The sequence below is a fragment of the Capronia epimyces genome, assembly GCF_000585565.1.
Source record: "Capronia epimyces CBS 606.96 chromosome Unknown aczIQ-supercont1.4, whole genome shotgun sequence".
NCBI lineage: Eukaryota > Fungi > Ascomycota > Eurotiomycetes > Chaetothyriales > Herpotrichiellaceae > Capronia > Capronia epimyces.
In genome coordinates, this window is record NW_006912907.1 from 1,203,287 (window position 1) to 1,218,980 (window position 15,694).

General features: G+C 53.4%; 6 protein-coding genes across 6 annotated transcripts; 3 read left to right on the plus strand and 3 right to left on the minus strand.

The window, feature by feature from the left end:
* Positions 1-375: 375 nt before the first annotated feature.
* A1O3_05058 (lon protease like 2, peroxisomal) lies at positions 376-3,078 on the plus strand (the record flags this gene model as incomplete). The annotated part of the gene is made up of 1 exon (XM_007735186.1): positions 376-3,078. One exon carries the CDS (start codon positions 376-378, stop codon positions 3,076-3,078), a length of 2,703 nt encoding a protein of 900 aa, XP_007733376.1.
* A 499-nt stretch (positions 3,079-3,577) lies between these two features.
* Positions 3,578-4,750, minus strand: A1O3_05059 (uncharacterized protein; the record flags this gene model as incomplete). Its single annotated transcript, XM_007735187.1, has 3 exons — positions 3,578-3,848; positions 3,900-4,196; positions 4,257-4,750. The coding sequence occupies 3 exons, from the start codon at positions 4,748-4,750 to the stop codon at positions 3,578-3,580; spliced, it is 1,062 nt and encodes a 353-aa protein (XP_007733377.1).
* Positions 4,751-5,197: 447 nt separating this feature from the next.
* On the plus strand, positions 5,198-7,924 carry A1O3_05060 (26S proteasome regulatory subunit rpn-1; the record flags this gene model as incomplete). Its single annotated transcript, XM_007735188.1, has 1 exon — positions 5,198-7,924. The coding sequence occupies one exon, from the start codon at positions 5,198-5,200 to the stop codon at positions 7,922-7,924; it is 2,727 nt and encodes a 908-aa protein (XP_007733378.1).
* Positions 7,925-8,494: 570 nt separating this feature from the next.
* On the plus strand, positions 8,495-10,383 carry A1O3_05061 (uncharacterized protein; the record flags this gene model as incomplete). Its single annotated transcript, XM_007735189.1, has 2 exons — positions 8,495-8,721; positions 8,805-10,383. The coding sequence occupies 2 exons, from the start codon at positions 8,495-8,497 to the stop codon at positions 10,381-10,383; spliced, it is 1,806 nt and encodes a 601-aa protein (XP_007733379.1).
* Positions 10,384-11,089: 706 nt separating this feature from the next.
* On the minus strand, positions 11,090-13,210 carry A1O3_05062 (uncharacterized protein; the record flags this gene model as incomplete). The annotated part of the gene is made up of 1 exon (XM_007735190.1): positions 11,090-13,210. The coding sequence occupies one exon, from the start codon at positions 13,208-13,210 to the stop codon at positions 11,090-11,092; it is 2,121 nt and encodes a 706-aa protein (XP_007733380.1).
* A 534-nt stretch (positions 13,211-13,744) lies between these two features.
* Positions 13,745-15,390, minus strand: A1O3_05063 (uncharacterized protein; the record flags this gene model as incomplete). The annotated part of the gene is made up of 3 exons (XM_007735191.1): positions 13,745-14,395; positions 14,449-15,233; positions 15,294-15,390. The coding sequence occupies 3 exons, from the start codon at positions 15,388-15,390 to the stop codon at positions 13,745-13,747; spliced, it is 1,533 nt and encodes a 510-aa protein (XP_007733381.1).
* Between the last annotated feature and the right edge of the window lie 304 nt (positions 15,391-15,694).

Sequence of the window (15,694 nt, forward strand, 5' to 3'; positions counted from 1 at the left end):
CTCTTGGGACCCGAGGACGTTGACTGGAGTGCTATTAATTACTACTCAGTATGGAGTGCGGGAGGGCGGATTACTGTGCAGTGTGCAGTGTGGCTAGAAGAGTGATCATGTGACCGGATTCTCTCCACCCCTTGCCTCGGCTGCGGCTGCGGCTGCGGCGACGGCGAAGCACGACAGTAGTACGATAGTGGTGAGCCGGAACTCATGGAGTTGCGGCAACATCGAGCAGCTTCCATCGCTTGATCATGTTGCTGTTGCCTTGATCAATCAGTCATCACTCCCTACAGACCCCCGGAGCCTTATAAACAGCCCTTGCCCTTCCCCCACTCCCTCATTCTTGTGTCACCTCCAGTCTCGGTGGACATAGTCACCATCATGGGGTACACGGCAAAGGCGACCATCCCTCTCATTCCTCTAGCAAAGGACTCAGTCCTTCTGCCCGGTATCACTCTGCGCATCTCAGTCTCCAACCGTGCCGATATACCCCTCCTTCTATCTTCTGCCTTTCAACGCGCCACGAAAGCGAGGACGGGAACAGCACAGCTCCCGGTCGGCTGTGTCCCGCTGAACTCGCCCTTGCTGAGCCCCGATGGCAAGCAACTGCTCGACAGTGCCGAGAAAGAGAGCAGTCGCCACAGCGAAGACTCAGACATTGGTCCGGGAACTGCCAGAAAAGAGAACTTGTTCGGATACGGGACTCTTGCAAAGATAATCGGCGTCCAAGGAAGCCCAAATGCAGATCCGTACCTCCTAGTGGAGGGGGTGCAAAGGTTCAAGATTGATCGCATCAGGCATGAAAAGCCACACTTTGAGGCGGAGGTGACCTTTTACGAGGACGAAGTTCCGGATCTCAATGACGGTGACCTGCGAGCAAGCTTCACCCAGCTAAAGCAACGATCACGCGAACTCCTCACTTTGCTTCGTCTTTCCTCTCTCTTCCGACCGGCATCCATGGTCCTCTCTCCACTGATTGTCCGTCGATTTGAGTTGTTCATTGCGAAGAAAGATCTCTCTCAAGCCGGTCAGTTGGCTGATTTTATGACCGACATTGTTGAGTCGAGTTTTGAGGAAAAGCTCCGGATATTAAGCACTCTGGACTTGCACGAAAGACTTGAACGTGTCCTGGCGTTGCTCAACAAACAAATAGCCGGCATTAGTGGGAACATTAAAATCACCTCGATTACATCCACAGCTCTCCCGTCGAATCTGGGTGTGGACATTTCGGATCTGAACCAAAGCCAGCGAGAAGCGCTAGCACGGCGTGCCTTGTCTGGACTTACGCCGCCGGGAATACCTGGCCGGAGTCGTGGAGACCCTGATGAGGAAAATGAGGTAAACGAAGTTGACGAGCTCAAAAAGAAGGTGGCCGAGGCTGGTCTATCGCCTGAAGCGAAGAATGTCGCGGAGCGTGAGTTGCGGCGCCTCAAGAAAATGAACCCAGCCAACGCAGAATACGGTGTGATCCGCAGCTATATCGAGAACCTCGTGGAGATTCCATGGACTAAAGTGACGGATGACCAACTAGGCGCGGATACTCTAAAGCGAGCTCGCAAACAACTAGACGATGACCACTACGGCCTGGAGAAGATCAAGAAAAGGCTTCTGGAATATTTGGCGGTCTTGAAGCTCAAGCAATCAGTCAATGCTGATATAGATCAACAAATCACCCGGCTCACCAAGCAACTCACGCCTGTTCAAGAGGGTGCGGAAAAAGAAGTCGAGCAGATTCCGGACAATGAGAGGGACGCTGCCACCGCTAAATTGCATGTTCTCAAATCAAGGCGGATGATTGACAAGTCCCCGATTCTACTCCTCGTTGGACCACCTGGAGTAGGTAAGACCTCTCTCGCAAAGTCGATTGCTTTGTCTCTGGGCCGCAAGTTCCACCGCATCTCTCTCGGAGGTGTCCGGGATGAAGCCGAGATCAGGGGTCACCGGAGAACCTACGTTGCCGCCATGCCAGGTCTGATTGTCAGTGGCTTGAAGAAAGTAGGGGTGGCAAACCCCGTATTTCTGCTGGATGAGATCGACAAAGTGAGCACAAACAACTTCCACGGCGATCCGTCAGCCGCCATGCTGGAGGTCCTCGATCCCGAACAGAACCACAGCTTTAATGATCATTATGTCAATATTCCACTTGACCTCAGCAAGGTTCTCTTCATAGCAACAGCAAACACTCTGGACACTATCCCCCCGCCGCTTCTTGATCGGATGGAAACCATCCAGCTCTCCGGCTACACGACGATTGAGAAACGACATATTGCAAAGCAGCATCTTATTCCAAAACAGATTCGCACCAATGGGCTCTCAGATGGCCAAGTCGTCATTCCTGATGATGTTCTGGATACCATCATCACTTCCTACACTCGTGAGTCAGGGGTGCGGAATCTGGAACGTGAGATTGGCTCCGTGTGTCGCTACAAAGCGGTCCAGTATGCGGACGCTCGAGACGCAAATGACTTGTCAAAGTACAACGCCACGGTCAGCGTGGAGGAACTCGAAGACATTCTAGGCATCGAACGGTTCGAAGAGGAGATTGCTGAACAGACGTCGAGACCTGGCGTCGTCACCGGGCTCGTTGCATACTCGTCCGGTGGACAAGGCAGCATCCTCTTCATCGAAGTCGCAGACATGCCGGGCAAAGGTCGCGTGCAGCTCACTGGCAAGCTGGGCGATGTGCTCAAGGAGTCCGTTGAAGTTGCCTTGACGTGGGTCAAGGCACACAGCTACGACCTGGGTCTGACCCATGATCCGCACGAAGATATCATGGAGAAGCGAGCAATCCATGTGCACTGTCCTGCTGGGGCCGTGCCAAAGGACGGGCCTAGCGCTGGCCTCGCGCACACAATTGCTTTAATCTCCCTATTTTCAGGGAAGCCAGTTCCGCCGCAGATCGCCATGACTGGCGAAGTCAGTCTCCGAGGACGAGTCATGCCGGTCGGCGGCATCAAGGAGAAACTGATCGGCGCCCATCGCGCGGGTGTCAAGACAGTGCTGCTCCCTGCGCACAATCGGAAGGACGTTAAAGATGTCCCTGAAGAGGTCAAGCAGGACTTGCAGATCATTTATGTCAAGTAAGTGCTGTTGCACACCAAAGTGTCTCCCCTCTTCTTCGATCGCGTTCGCTAACCTCATATTGTAGACACGTCTATGAAGCACTGCGACACATCTGGCCTGACTCGGGATGGGCCACGGACCGACATTTTGCGGAAGTCGAGAGTAGACTGTGATTCCAGAATTTGGGTATATATTTTTATCTCTTTAGCCAGCGGTATTATACAGAGCTTGTCACATATCAAAGTCACCATACGGCTCCTTCTACGCGGTATAGATCAGGCGGGTAGCCCTGCCTTCTTCCCAATGCAATCCTCCACATGCTGTGTTCGAAACGGGGAGAGAACCGGTCACACAAGGTCAAAGGCTTGTGCCTTGTCTAACACAATCCCTCGATTTACCCGTGCCCAAGAAAATCGAATCAGACCGCAAGATTGCTTGCCACTGTATCTTCCCTAAGGGCAAGAAGTAACCTACCGACCGGTAGGTTCGCTGGACTGCATGATCGAGCACTGGTGATGTATTATTTTACACGTGCGCTTGTACCAGAAGCGCTGTTGGTCGTCGGTAGCGACGCAGGGAGCTGTGTTGCTAAACCTTGCATAGCCTTCGTATTGTCTGCGAAAGCCTGCCATGTCGGTGCCCATTTTGACTTTCTTCTGAGGAGTTGCTGAGCTTGATAAGCAATGGACTTTCGATGTTCGAGGTTCGGCTGTGTGCTGCCCCAGATGGACTCTTGTCGTTGGTCGGCTATCAAAGCCTTCATTGTCGTCCAGTAGCTGTCGTGCTCCCATCTAAACTGTGGTCAGTAAATGTGCCGTTGAGGGTCATGGAGTGTGACCTACGGTGACAGATCTTCGATCTCCTCCGGATACACGAATGGCTTTGCAAGCTGCACCGTCATTTTCTTCTGACTCGGGGGGCGGAACAATGCGCCTTGTGAATACGGAGAGCTGGGGTCAGTCCTCTGCACTTTTGCCTGAATGACCACACTTCGAATGTGTAGAACATCCACATTGTAAATATTTTTCAGGTATGCCTTCATGTCCAGCTTGCTAAAATGGAGTGGGACGTCGAAGGCGGCGTATCGGGGACCCAGATGGGGAGTGCGCATCAACACAACAGTGTCCTTGACATCAGGGCTGCCGACTGATTAGCAACGAGCACGCAAATCGGCAGCGGCAGTTCCAAAGAGGGCCTACAAGTATATCTGCTTTCGCTGTTCCAGGGGAACATTGGAGGAGGCGGAAAAATAGCGGACCGGACTTCGCAGGAGCTGGAGGATCTTGGATTCGGTCAAGGCGTGGGAATTGTCTGAGATAAAGGACCTCACGTCGCTCGAGACGTGGCAAAGCTGTGGGTGTGCATCCATGAATTTGTCGAGGTGCTTCCTGTCCAACTTCCACCATTCCAGCTCTCCTCTGTCGTTGATGGTTTTGTCAATGGCGTATAACTCCGTTGGAGCAAACTTCTGATGTAGCGATATTCCATTTCGAGAAGGATCCTGTTGCACACTGAGATATGCGCTATACCATACGTGCGGTGGTGTCTGCTTAAACTGCTGAAACTGTTCTGGATTGAGTCCTTTGCTCGTCTTTATTCGTCTTTTCGCATTCCATAGTCGAGGGCCATCGGTGGCGTCGCGCGGGTGCTTCAGCTTCGTAAGGAGCGTAGGTGGAACACGTGAACGAGGCATCTCGGGGGTTGAGTAGTGGCCGCGATGATACTCGAAGCCGTGGACAAGAGAGTAACGATGCCAAACCGACGGTTTCTTTCCGGCGAGGAAACTGCGCCAAGGCCGCAGCCTTGGAGAAACGCGTCGCCGTAGGAAGTAGTGCTCCGTACTCGGTACTACGGAGTACACATAGTAAATAGTACGTATAGCAGCAAGTATTCGTACTAATGTGGTACAGAAGTTAGGTACCTTAGGTAGCGGTGGATCGCCAAATGGCCTCCCATCACGCATCCATTCCGTAAGCTGCTTGACGCCTGAACCACGGTTTGAGCCTTCAACTCGGTTTCTTGTATCTTAACCTTATCCCTGTGTTATCCAGCTGTTTCCTCCGTTCCAGATCACCAGCGCCCTTCGACTGCTCTATCATCCTTTCCGCAGTTTATTGGCCACTCACGGGCCTGTAACACGATGGCGCAGGACGAAAAGAAGCCCACAGCCGCAGAGAAGGGCAAGGCAAAGGCGGAGGATATTCCCATATCCAACGGAGACAAGGACGCACATGATGAAACAGACGATAGTAAAAAGCCTCAGGGCAAGGCGGAAGAGCATGTTGAAGAAGAGCTCAGCGAGGAAGATCAACAACTCAAGAGCGAACTCGAGATGCTCGTGGAGAGGCTAAAAGAGGACGATGCCAGCCTATACAAGCCTGCCATGGACGCTATCAAGAATTTCATCAAGACGTCCACCTCGTCGATGACCGCCGTGCCTAAGCCCTTAAAGTTTCTCCGACCCCATTACGACGAGCTGACCGCCCTATACGACAAATGGCCAGCCAGTCCCGACAGAGATTCGCTCGCTGATATGCTATCAGTATTGGGCATGACATACGGTGATGAAGAGAAGTTCGAGACACTGAAATACAGGCTGCTGTCCAAATCAGACGACCTCGGCTCGTGGGGTCATGAATACATCAGACATCTTGCGCTTGAGATCGGTCAAGAATATCAGAATCGCTTGATAGACGATCGAGAAGTTGGGGACCTCACAGAGCTTGCCTTGTCTTTGGTCCCCTACTTTCTGAGCCACAATGCAGAGGCGGATGCTGTGGACTTGCTCAGTGAACTCGAGATGATCGAAGAAATTCCTCGATTCGTGGATGAGAATACATATGCACGAGTTTGTCTCTACATGGCCTCTATGGTCAGCCTTCTCACCTTCCCGGAAGATGTCGCGTTCCTTAAGACGGCACATGACATCTATGTCAAGTACAACAAATTAGCGCAGGCAGTGGTGTTGGCCATAAGATTGAACAACGTCGCTCTTATCCGGCAAGACCTAGAGTCTACGGACGATGTGGCGCTGAAGAAGCAATTAGCTTTCCTCGTTGCTCGGCAGAGATTATCGATCGATTTGCCGTCCGAGACCAAAGACGAGCAAGAGATCGCCGAATGCTTGGGAAACACACAACTGCCCAACCACTTCAAAACCCTTGCCAAGGAGTTGAACATTCTAGAACCAAAAGTACCAGAGGACATCTACAAGACACATCTAGAGAGCGGACGGGGCAGTTCTGCTGCAGCAGACTCGGCAAAGCACAACCTGGCCAGCGCATTCGTCAATGCCTTTGTCAATGCGGGTTTTGGCACCGACAAACTCATGCTGGTGGAAGGCGACCAACGACCATGGGTGTGGAAGACGAAAGACGACGGAATGCTCTCCACTACTGCATCGTTGGGTATGCTCAAGCAATGGGACGTCGAGGGCAGTCTGGACGTGATTGACAGATTCCAGCAACTATCTGAGGAACCCATCAAGGCTGGGGCTTTGCTGGCATATGGTGTGGTCAATTCTGGAGTACGGATGGAAGGCGATCCTGTCATCTCCTTGCTGAGCGATGACGACGTCCTCGAGAGAGGGAGCCCCGCCATTCGCGTGGCTGCCATCATGGGTCTAGGCCTGTCATATGCCGGCTCTAACAGAGAGGACTTGCTAGACTATCTTCTTCCTATTGTCGAGGACAGCTCGCTGGAGATGCGGCTATCTGCCATGGCCGCTGTGTCTCTCGGTATGATCTTTATCGGCACGTCTAACTACCAAGTGGCCGAAGCAATTGCAACTCAACTGATGGACGATGACCGGCACAAGCAGTTCAAGGACAAGTGGGCGAGGTTCATGGCTCTCGGCTTGGCTCTGGTTTACTTTGGACGGCAAGAGGAGGCGGATGTCATATTGGACATTCTGAAGGCGATCGACCATCCCATGGCGAAGCCGACCGCCACTCTTGCCTCTGTTTGCGCATGGGCAGGCACGGGAGCCGTGCTTAAGCTGCAGGACCTGCTGCACATTTGCAACGACCATATCGAAGACAAGGAAGAGACAGCAGGCGAGCAACTAGTCCAGTCTTACGCCGTCCTGGGCATCGCTCTGATTTCCATGGGCGAGGATGTGGGTCAGGAGATGGTCCTTCGACAGTTCGCCCATCTTATGCATTACGGGGACGCCAACATTCGGAAGGCTGTACCGTTGGCAATGGGTTTGATCAGCCCCAGCAATCCTCAAATGAAGATCTACGACACCCTGTCAAGGTACAGTCACGACAATGATAACGACGTGGCCATCAACGCCATCTTTGCAATGGGATTGGTGGGGGCCGGCACCAACAATGCTCGTCTGGCCCAGTTGCTCAGGCAGCTCGCTAGCTACTATCATCGCGATCAAAATTCACTGTTCATGGTACGGATCGCCCAAGGACTTGTTCACATGGGCAAAGGCACCATGACTCTGAATCCCTTCCATACCGATCGGCAAGTCTTGTCCAGGGTCGCTGCTGCGGGCCTGCTCACTGTTCTCGTGTCTCTCATCGACGCGAAGCAATTCATTCTGGCCGAGGCGCATTACCTGCTGTACTTCCTTGTGACAGCCATGTACCCGCGGTTCTTGGTCACTCTCGATGAAGACCTGAAGCCTCTCACAGTCAATGTCCGAGTGGGTCAAGCGGTGGACGTTGTTGGAGCGGCAGGCCGACCGCGGACCATCACTGGCTGGCAGACACAAAGTACGCCAGTCTTGCTTGCATACGGCGAGCGGGCGGAACTGGAAGACGAGGAATACATCTGCTTGACCAGCACCTTGGAGGGATTGGTCATTTTGCGCAAGGTCAGTACAGTACCCTACCCATTGAAGCGACCACCTTGACAATCTGCTAACGCTGGCACCAGAATCCTGAATGGGAGAGCACAAGCTGAGAGGGCTCTGGCTAGATGGCCATAATAGGGCAAGGCTAGATCATATCATCCATTGAGCAGGGCTGTACTAGTATCGTATCAAAGGTAGTTCAGATGCAACCTGGGAGCCGGGAGGGAGCCAACCCATTATCATCGGCAGGCGCATCTTAACTAGGTCGACAAGGATTCAATTCAATACACTTGTCGAATATAGGTACGCAGGGACATGTGTGACCATTGGATACGACCGTACTATATCCTGTATCCCATATTATCCTATAGTACCGCCGGGTAAATCCGTCGGTGGGGGAAGCTTGCGTAGTGTTTAGACGGAGTTGCACCATCCTCATCCGCAGCTCCAACTCCTGCCATGACTCGCCAGGCTCCAGACTTCATGCCAATACAGTGACAGTGCCTACATTGATGAGCTGGCATACGCGGGCAACATGATGTCGCAGAGATGAAGTGGGCATCATGATCTCTCGCTCCTCTTCAGTGGCACATCCATCGACCGGCCTGAAAGAGGTTGTCGTTGTCAACAATGGCATCCATCTCGCCCACCTCCAACTCCAACCCGCGCATCACTGCCCTCGACTTCGACTCCCACCGCAGACACCGACGGCATTCCCACGGCTCTCGCCCTACCTTCGGCGACGATGACTTTGACTTCATGGGCGAAGTTGCGCAGGAGATGATTGAACGAGACCGGCGCAGAATGCGCAGGGAAGTCGTCAGGGTTCTGAGCTTCATCTGTGCCGTCCTGAGCTGGTGCGTTGCTTGCCCTTTTCCACCTGAACACATCCTCTGATGGATACATGAATGAACGAATGCTGACCCTTGAATCTACAAAGTCTATGTGCCGGCTCCATCACCTCCTTCTCGCTCTATGGCGCGCGCTTCTTGACCGATCTTCACTACACCCAGTTTCGAGTCAATGCAGTCTCTATCGTCGCCGAACTGGCCATGTACCTGCCCGTCCCTCTCTTCGGCTACCTGTGCGACCGGTATTCGCCTCCGCCGTTGTCTCTCTTTTCCTCCCTTCTTTTCGGCGCAGGCTACTTGCTGGCCGCCTACACCTACAGGTCGGGCCCACCTGCGGATGCCGCGAAAGACGGCCATGGATGGCCTTTCGGCGTCATGATCCTGGCTTTCGTCGGGATCGGGGCGGGGACGAGCTGCATGTACCTGTCTGCCGTGGCCACATGTGCAAAGAACTTTGCTACAGTCAAATACCGTGGGTTCATGCTGGCGGTGCCCATCGCCGCATTTGGCCTCAGCGGCATGTGGGAGAGTCAGGTTGGCGCCCACCTGCTGTACCAGAGACTACCCAACGGCCAAAAAGGAGATGTGGACGTGTTCAAGTACTTTGTCTTTCTCGCCGGCACGTTGCTCGCGGTGGGCCTCCTCGGCGTGGTCGGACTACGAATCGTAGACGAGGAAGAACTCATTGAACATGGCGTGGAAACCCTCGAGCGAAGCGGTCTGTTGGACGAGAGCGAGTTCTTCCATGACTCTCCTGATCCGACGCCCCGGACCTACGGGACCATTGATGACGGCGACCTCTCTGGCTCCGGCACCGCCACGCCCTCGGACACCGACTCAGAGGCGGACGTTGACTTGTCTGAATCGCAGCTGCTCAAGAAACGAGACCAGGAGCATCGGCTTCGGAAGAAGAAATGGTGGCTCTTGAACCACGCAACGCACTCTTTTCTGACCGATCACACAATGTGGCTGTTGGCAGCAGGCTTCTTCCTGCTTACAGGGCCTGGCGAAGCCTACATCAACAACCTAGGCACCATCATCCCGACATTGACGCCGAGGAACTACTTTGATTTGACGAGTCCGCCGGCCGGGCACGCCTCGACGCATGTAAGCATCATCGCACTCGCATCTACCATCGCACGCCTCTTCACAGGCAGCCTTTCCGATCTCTTCGCCCCACCTTCGCAGCCCGACAATCCACCAACCACTCGAGTCAGCTTCTCACGCTTGGTCCTACTTTTGCCGTCGGCGTTCCTCTTATTTCTCGCCTTCTTGAACCTTGCTTTCCCCTTCCTCACGGCGGAACACCCTCGCCTCTTTCTCCTTTCCTCCGCCCTGCTCGGCCTCGGCTATGGTGCCTCCTTCTCCCTAGTCCCCATCATCATCTCTGTTGTCTGGGGGGCGGAGAATTTCGCCACCAACTGGGGCGTGGTGGCCATGATGCCCGCCGGTGGAGCCGCAGTCTGGAGCATTGTCTACTCGGTGGGCTACTCTCGTGCGAGTCTGCGCCATGACGACCACGGAGACATTGGGTTCGGTGATGGCGAGTGCAGAGGATATGCCTGCTTCGGTGCATGGGCATGGGGCTGCTCGGTGAGCGTCGTTATTGCCATCGTCTTATGGAGTTTCGCTTGGAGACTCTGGAGGAAGAGGAGCGTTGTCGTGTAGGACCCGACCGACCCTTCTGGGGTGAATGAAGGCCGCGCGTTGATCCAGGTCAGAGTTGTGATCACTTTATCTGGTCGTCAATGATACAGCACCGACCCTGGGGGACTGCCCTTCGACTCTAGCATACACATCATCGCTTGTTAGCCCTCGGCCAAAGGGCATCTGTTTTGGGGCGAGGAGGCGTTCTTTTCAGACAGCATGAGCGGTCGCAGCGTATATATTATTTCTATAAAATCATGGAGCCGGCGTTTGCATAGTTCTATGGAGATTGGGTCGGGCCTGGCCGGGGTCGGAACATATATACGTCCACACATCCATTCACGCACGAGCAGGACAAATAGCGCAATGAAAAGGCCCTATGGGGACGCAGATTATCAATGTCACTGCAGGTCCACGACTGCTCAGGGAGCGCCTGATACTCCCTCCCCATCCCAGGGGAGGCGTCTGGTCCTGGAGGCATACGGAGTACACTCCTCTCAATCCCTCCAGGAGGCCGCGCGACGTAACCTCCGGGTTCAAGGCCCATAAGCTCCTCTTGATCATTGGTTTCCTCTACGTTCTAACAATTGTTCGTCAAGGGTATCTCGTTTGCTTCATGATCATTACGTCTGCCGGTCGATCCGAGGCTGGACCCTCCTTCCTCTTCCTCCATTCATTTCCTGTTTCATTACGTTGATACCCATCAATCCCGAATTCCTTCGACATGTCAAACCAACTCCCAGGCTGCAACGCCAACAAATCCCATGCCTACTCGGCCTTTGCCGTCGCGGAACTCCCGCACCGTCAAGCCCCGGGCATCCTGCCTATCCCCAAAACTCGTCACTGCGAAAAGAGTGATTGTTTGCCCTGGCGCCCCGAGTTCCCTGGCAGGAATATCGACGAGCCACGTATCGCCCCCTTGGCCTGCAACGCCAGGATGATGGTCCATGGGTATATGATCCTTGTTTCGGCCGTCCACGCCGTTGACTGAGACAATGAAGACCGGCGGCCGACCTTTGCGTGTGTGTTTCTCCAGGGTCCAATGCGGGCAGAGCAGGTTAAACTGGAAGCGTACCAGGTCCTGCTGATGGACATTGATTTTTCTGGTTCGAGGGTGAACCGTCTTTTCGCCAATGTAATAATCTTCTTTGGCGTTCGTGAAGATGGTTGGACCTTCAAAAGTGTCAGGCCAACAAGCAGGGTCAATGACAATGTATTCCTCCCATTTCATTTGCCGGCCACCTGGAAGGAAGAATTGATCTTTGTGGCTAGGGAAGTGCTTAACAGCGAATTCCTCGTTGGGCATGGTGAAATACTCGGGACTGAATTTCTGAACATATGGGCAATGTGCCCCTTGGACATAACCTGCACCCCAACAGGCATCGACGAGCTTCCATTCTCCATTGTCGATTTTGACCGCATTCCAAGCATGACCTGCATTATACGGAGGAAGTGGTGAGCCGGGCGCAAGGGCACTAAACCCGTATCCTTTTCCGTGGCCTGATATGACAACTGACTCAAGACCAGCATAAGTGGCCAAGTTCGTGAAAAGAGCAGCGTAGCCTTCACACACCGCTAAGCCACTCTGCAAAGTTGACTGCGGCGTGGACCCTTTTACATTGTTTCCGAAAAAGCTTACCACATCATAAGCAATATTGTGGTGAAGCCAGATAAAGATCGCTCGGGCCTTATCTGTCGGTGATGGAAAGGGTGAAGTTAATTGATGAGCAAGTGTCTGTAGCGAAGTGACCTGAGTCCTTGGAAAAAGGGTCGCTTGGTGATCCGGCCCGGAGAAGTCACGACATATAAGACAGTCTGTACCTCTTAGCGATGCACTTGCGTCCAGTGCTGATGTATTTGTAGCAAAATGGGGTTTAGTCGCTTGGATGGCGGATAGATCTGGGCGCGATGAGAGTGGTATTGGAGGGGGTGCTGGTTGATGGTGGACATAGTGGTTGAGTGCCTCTCTTGCTGGGAAAGAGCTATTCTCTCTTTCCGATAAAGCAACGTGTTCTTGAGCCGGGTGGACTTTGTGCTCTCTTACAGGCAGTGGTACGTGCGATTTTGTAGGTTGAGACACAGGATCCAGGATTCTGACCATTTCTGGATGTGCATAGTCCTCCGTTGGAGTACGAGAGAATGTGGCCTTCTTTGCTTTCTTAATCGCATCGATCGAGGGAATAGGGAGGATCTTTCTCAGAGGAGCATTCTCGGTATGCTCACGATGTTCGGACTCCTGCTTTCGAGAAGGAAGTCTAGGCGGAAGAGAGGGCCTTTGCGGAGGAGATGGCTTGGCTTCTGTTGTCCTCGCAGGTTTCCCTACAGGAGCATCTGCAGGAGCTCGATTCGCGTATTTTGGTCTGTCATCCGAGAACTTCCTGCCAGTTGTTGTCTCTGTGTGTGTATTCCTAGGAGGCAGAGGCGGGAGTTCACATTCTCCCCACGCTGGGGCTTTGACTCGACTCGCAGAATCGGTTGACTTTGTTCGTGTGGCCGAAACTCTTGGGATATTCGCCTCACTCGTCCCGCTAGATGTAGTCGATGCTACCGAGCCCCTCCTCTGGTCGTCCAGCGAGTTATTCCGATTAGGGAGCGGAGGAGGCTGTTTTCTCGCAGGCGGTGGAGGCGCCGGCTGATTGCCCGCTTTGTGGTCTGTGACGGATCCATTCACTCGTTCGGGAGGGTTGTTGATGGTATGTTGCTGGACGAACGCAGGCCGTCTTGTAGGAATAGAAGGGGCCGGCTGCAACGAAGGTCTAGGAGGATCACCAGGGATGCGGCCAATATGGGCTGCGTTTAAGGCTGCAATCCGCTGCTGGAGGGTCAAAGGCTGCGGATCCTCAGCCATGGATGATGAGGTTGCAGCCTAAACCAGAGGCATGAACGTGAACAATAATGCGAGAACTCCAGGATTCATACGGAGTACGGAGTATCCGTACTTATGCCACAGTGGCCATAACCAGGCGGAGTGAACCTGTGGTAAGGACGACGATGGCTGGCGCTGCGCCGGCTTTGAAACGAGTTGGGGCTTAGGAGGCCAGATCACGTTATCCGGGCGGGGGCGTGTCAGCCTCAGCCTTGACCTCCAGGTGGTCTCAGCCTCGTGCTACGACAAGGCTCTGAACCCCTGTCTCAAGGAGTTGGCTGATCCCACTTGTTGTACTACGCATTGTTGTAGCACAGAACCCGCTACCTGCACAGCCACAGATTTCGACTCAGGAGCAAAGCAATCCCAAGTCACGTCTCAGCACGCAGTCTTAGAGTAAGGTATTGTACTATCGGACAGTGCTAGGCACTTCGTTCGCTGGACTTCCTACACCCACTTCCTCTACCCATGTTCATGTGTGTCGTGACTCTCGAACAGCCGCAAGAGCAGGACGATTTACTTCGCCTCCACTTTCTCCTGAACCACCACTTCCTCTTGCTCTTCGACCCTTCCCTTGTCTTCTGCCTCTGTGTCCCCTCGCAGTCTGGCCTGAAGAACGTGCTTGTACTCCTTTCGCGCAAAGAGGACGTCTATCTCCTCCAAGCTCAGTCCCATCGTCTCCTTGACACAAAAGTAGACAAACACCACTGCCAGGACATTGAACACACAGAAGAGGAGGTAGAAGCGCCATCCTATGGACTGAATACCCATAGGTCCAAACTTGACAACAATAAAGGTTATAAACCACTGTGTGAACACCCCCATCGCTGTACCCACATGCCTCAAGTTCAGTGGCACTATCTCTGGCACATACACCCACGGCAAAGAGCACCAAGAAGCACCGAAAGAGAACTCAAACAAGAAGATACTGACAACAGCAAGCTTATTGGATGAGTCCGTATCGACAGCCAGACCAATGGTAAACAGAATCATGAAAATAGAGCATAAAATGGCGCCGTAGAGCATCACCGCCCGTCGGCCGAGATGCTCAACCGTCCAGATCGCGGTACATGTGCCACCAAGGAAGAGTAATGTAACCCCGCCAGACGTAATTGCGGCCCGATCCTGGGACATTCCAAGCGAGTTGATAAAGAGATACGTCGCGTACTAGCGTCATCGGTCAGTAAACCGCATAGCAAAAGGCCTTTTTCGATACTCACATAAGAGACAATGTTGTTCCCATCCATTTGTTGGAAAAATTGCACAAGAACGCCTAGCCACAGCCTCCAGGTGGTGTTCACTGGAGAAGAGTCGTAGAAGAAATTTTTGAGGCCAAATTTAGATTCTTTCTCCGCCTCAAGAGCTGCAAGAACGTTGGAACGGTGGTTGGCGACCTCCAGGCTATCAACGGGAACCGAGTAGATGCGAGCCATGATGCTGTCGGCATCCTCGGTGTGACCATTGGCATAGAGATATCGGGGAGACTCCGGCAGGAAGAAGATGGAAGCCCAAGTGAGGATGATGAAGATGACTTGGAATGCTATTGGAAGGCGCCAAACAGCAGATGTGCCGGGATGATTGCGGATCATTCCGAAGTCAAACCAATATGCTATAGTGAGCCCCAGAATCACAATAGCTAGTTGTGCTGCGATGAGTGCACCCCGTTTGTTAGCCTTGGAGGTCTCCGCAACCCAAATAGGTACCATTGTGGTGTTCAACCCCATGCCTATGCCCCCGATCACTCGACCTGCAATGAGATAGGAACTCCCTTTCGCCCCGGCCTGCAGCCCGGCGCCAACGCATAGCAGAACGCCTCCGATAGCAATGTACAGACGACGTCCCATCTTTTGGCCAACAATGCCTACAATGATGCAGCCAGTGAGGCAGCCGATATCGTAGATGGCAACAATGGTGCCCTGTAGGTCAGCATCGGATGGGGCGATTCGGTTGGCTGAAAGGAAGGCGGGCAGTGCGATCAGCCCGCCGAGGACTCCTTGATCATAGCCTGGCCAGCGCGCGGTCAGCAATGACCGTATAAGGATTTGGTGGCTGTGATGCTGCTTACCGAAAAGAGTGAATGCCCAGGCGGAGCAGAGGGTGATGCCAGCTTGAAGCCAGGAGCCTTGTAGTGACTGAGCATAACCTCTATTGAAGGCGCCCATAGTGATGTGGTGTCTGATGAAGATGCAAGCTATTGGTAGATGGTTGTCGCATTGATAGCTGCTGGAAGAGAGGCGATTTATTGTATGATATGTACATGCTGATCTGGTAGTTCCACGGAATTCGTATTTAGATCTCATCTGTCCTGTCCCCAAGTAACGTAGCCGGTTCAGGAATCCTCGTTGTACTTCACCGGCCCCAAGCCCGTCAAGCCGGGTTTCCGGGCATGCGGGGGTTGGCGCCATCTGGCAGCCTCCTGCAAATTACCCCAGATAAATGTAGAGGAACGGGGCACATAAGACCTCC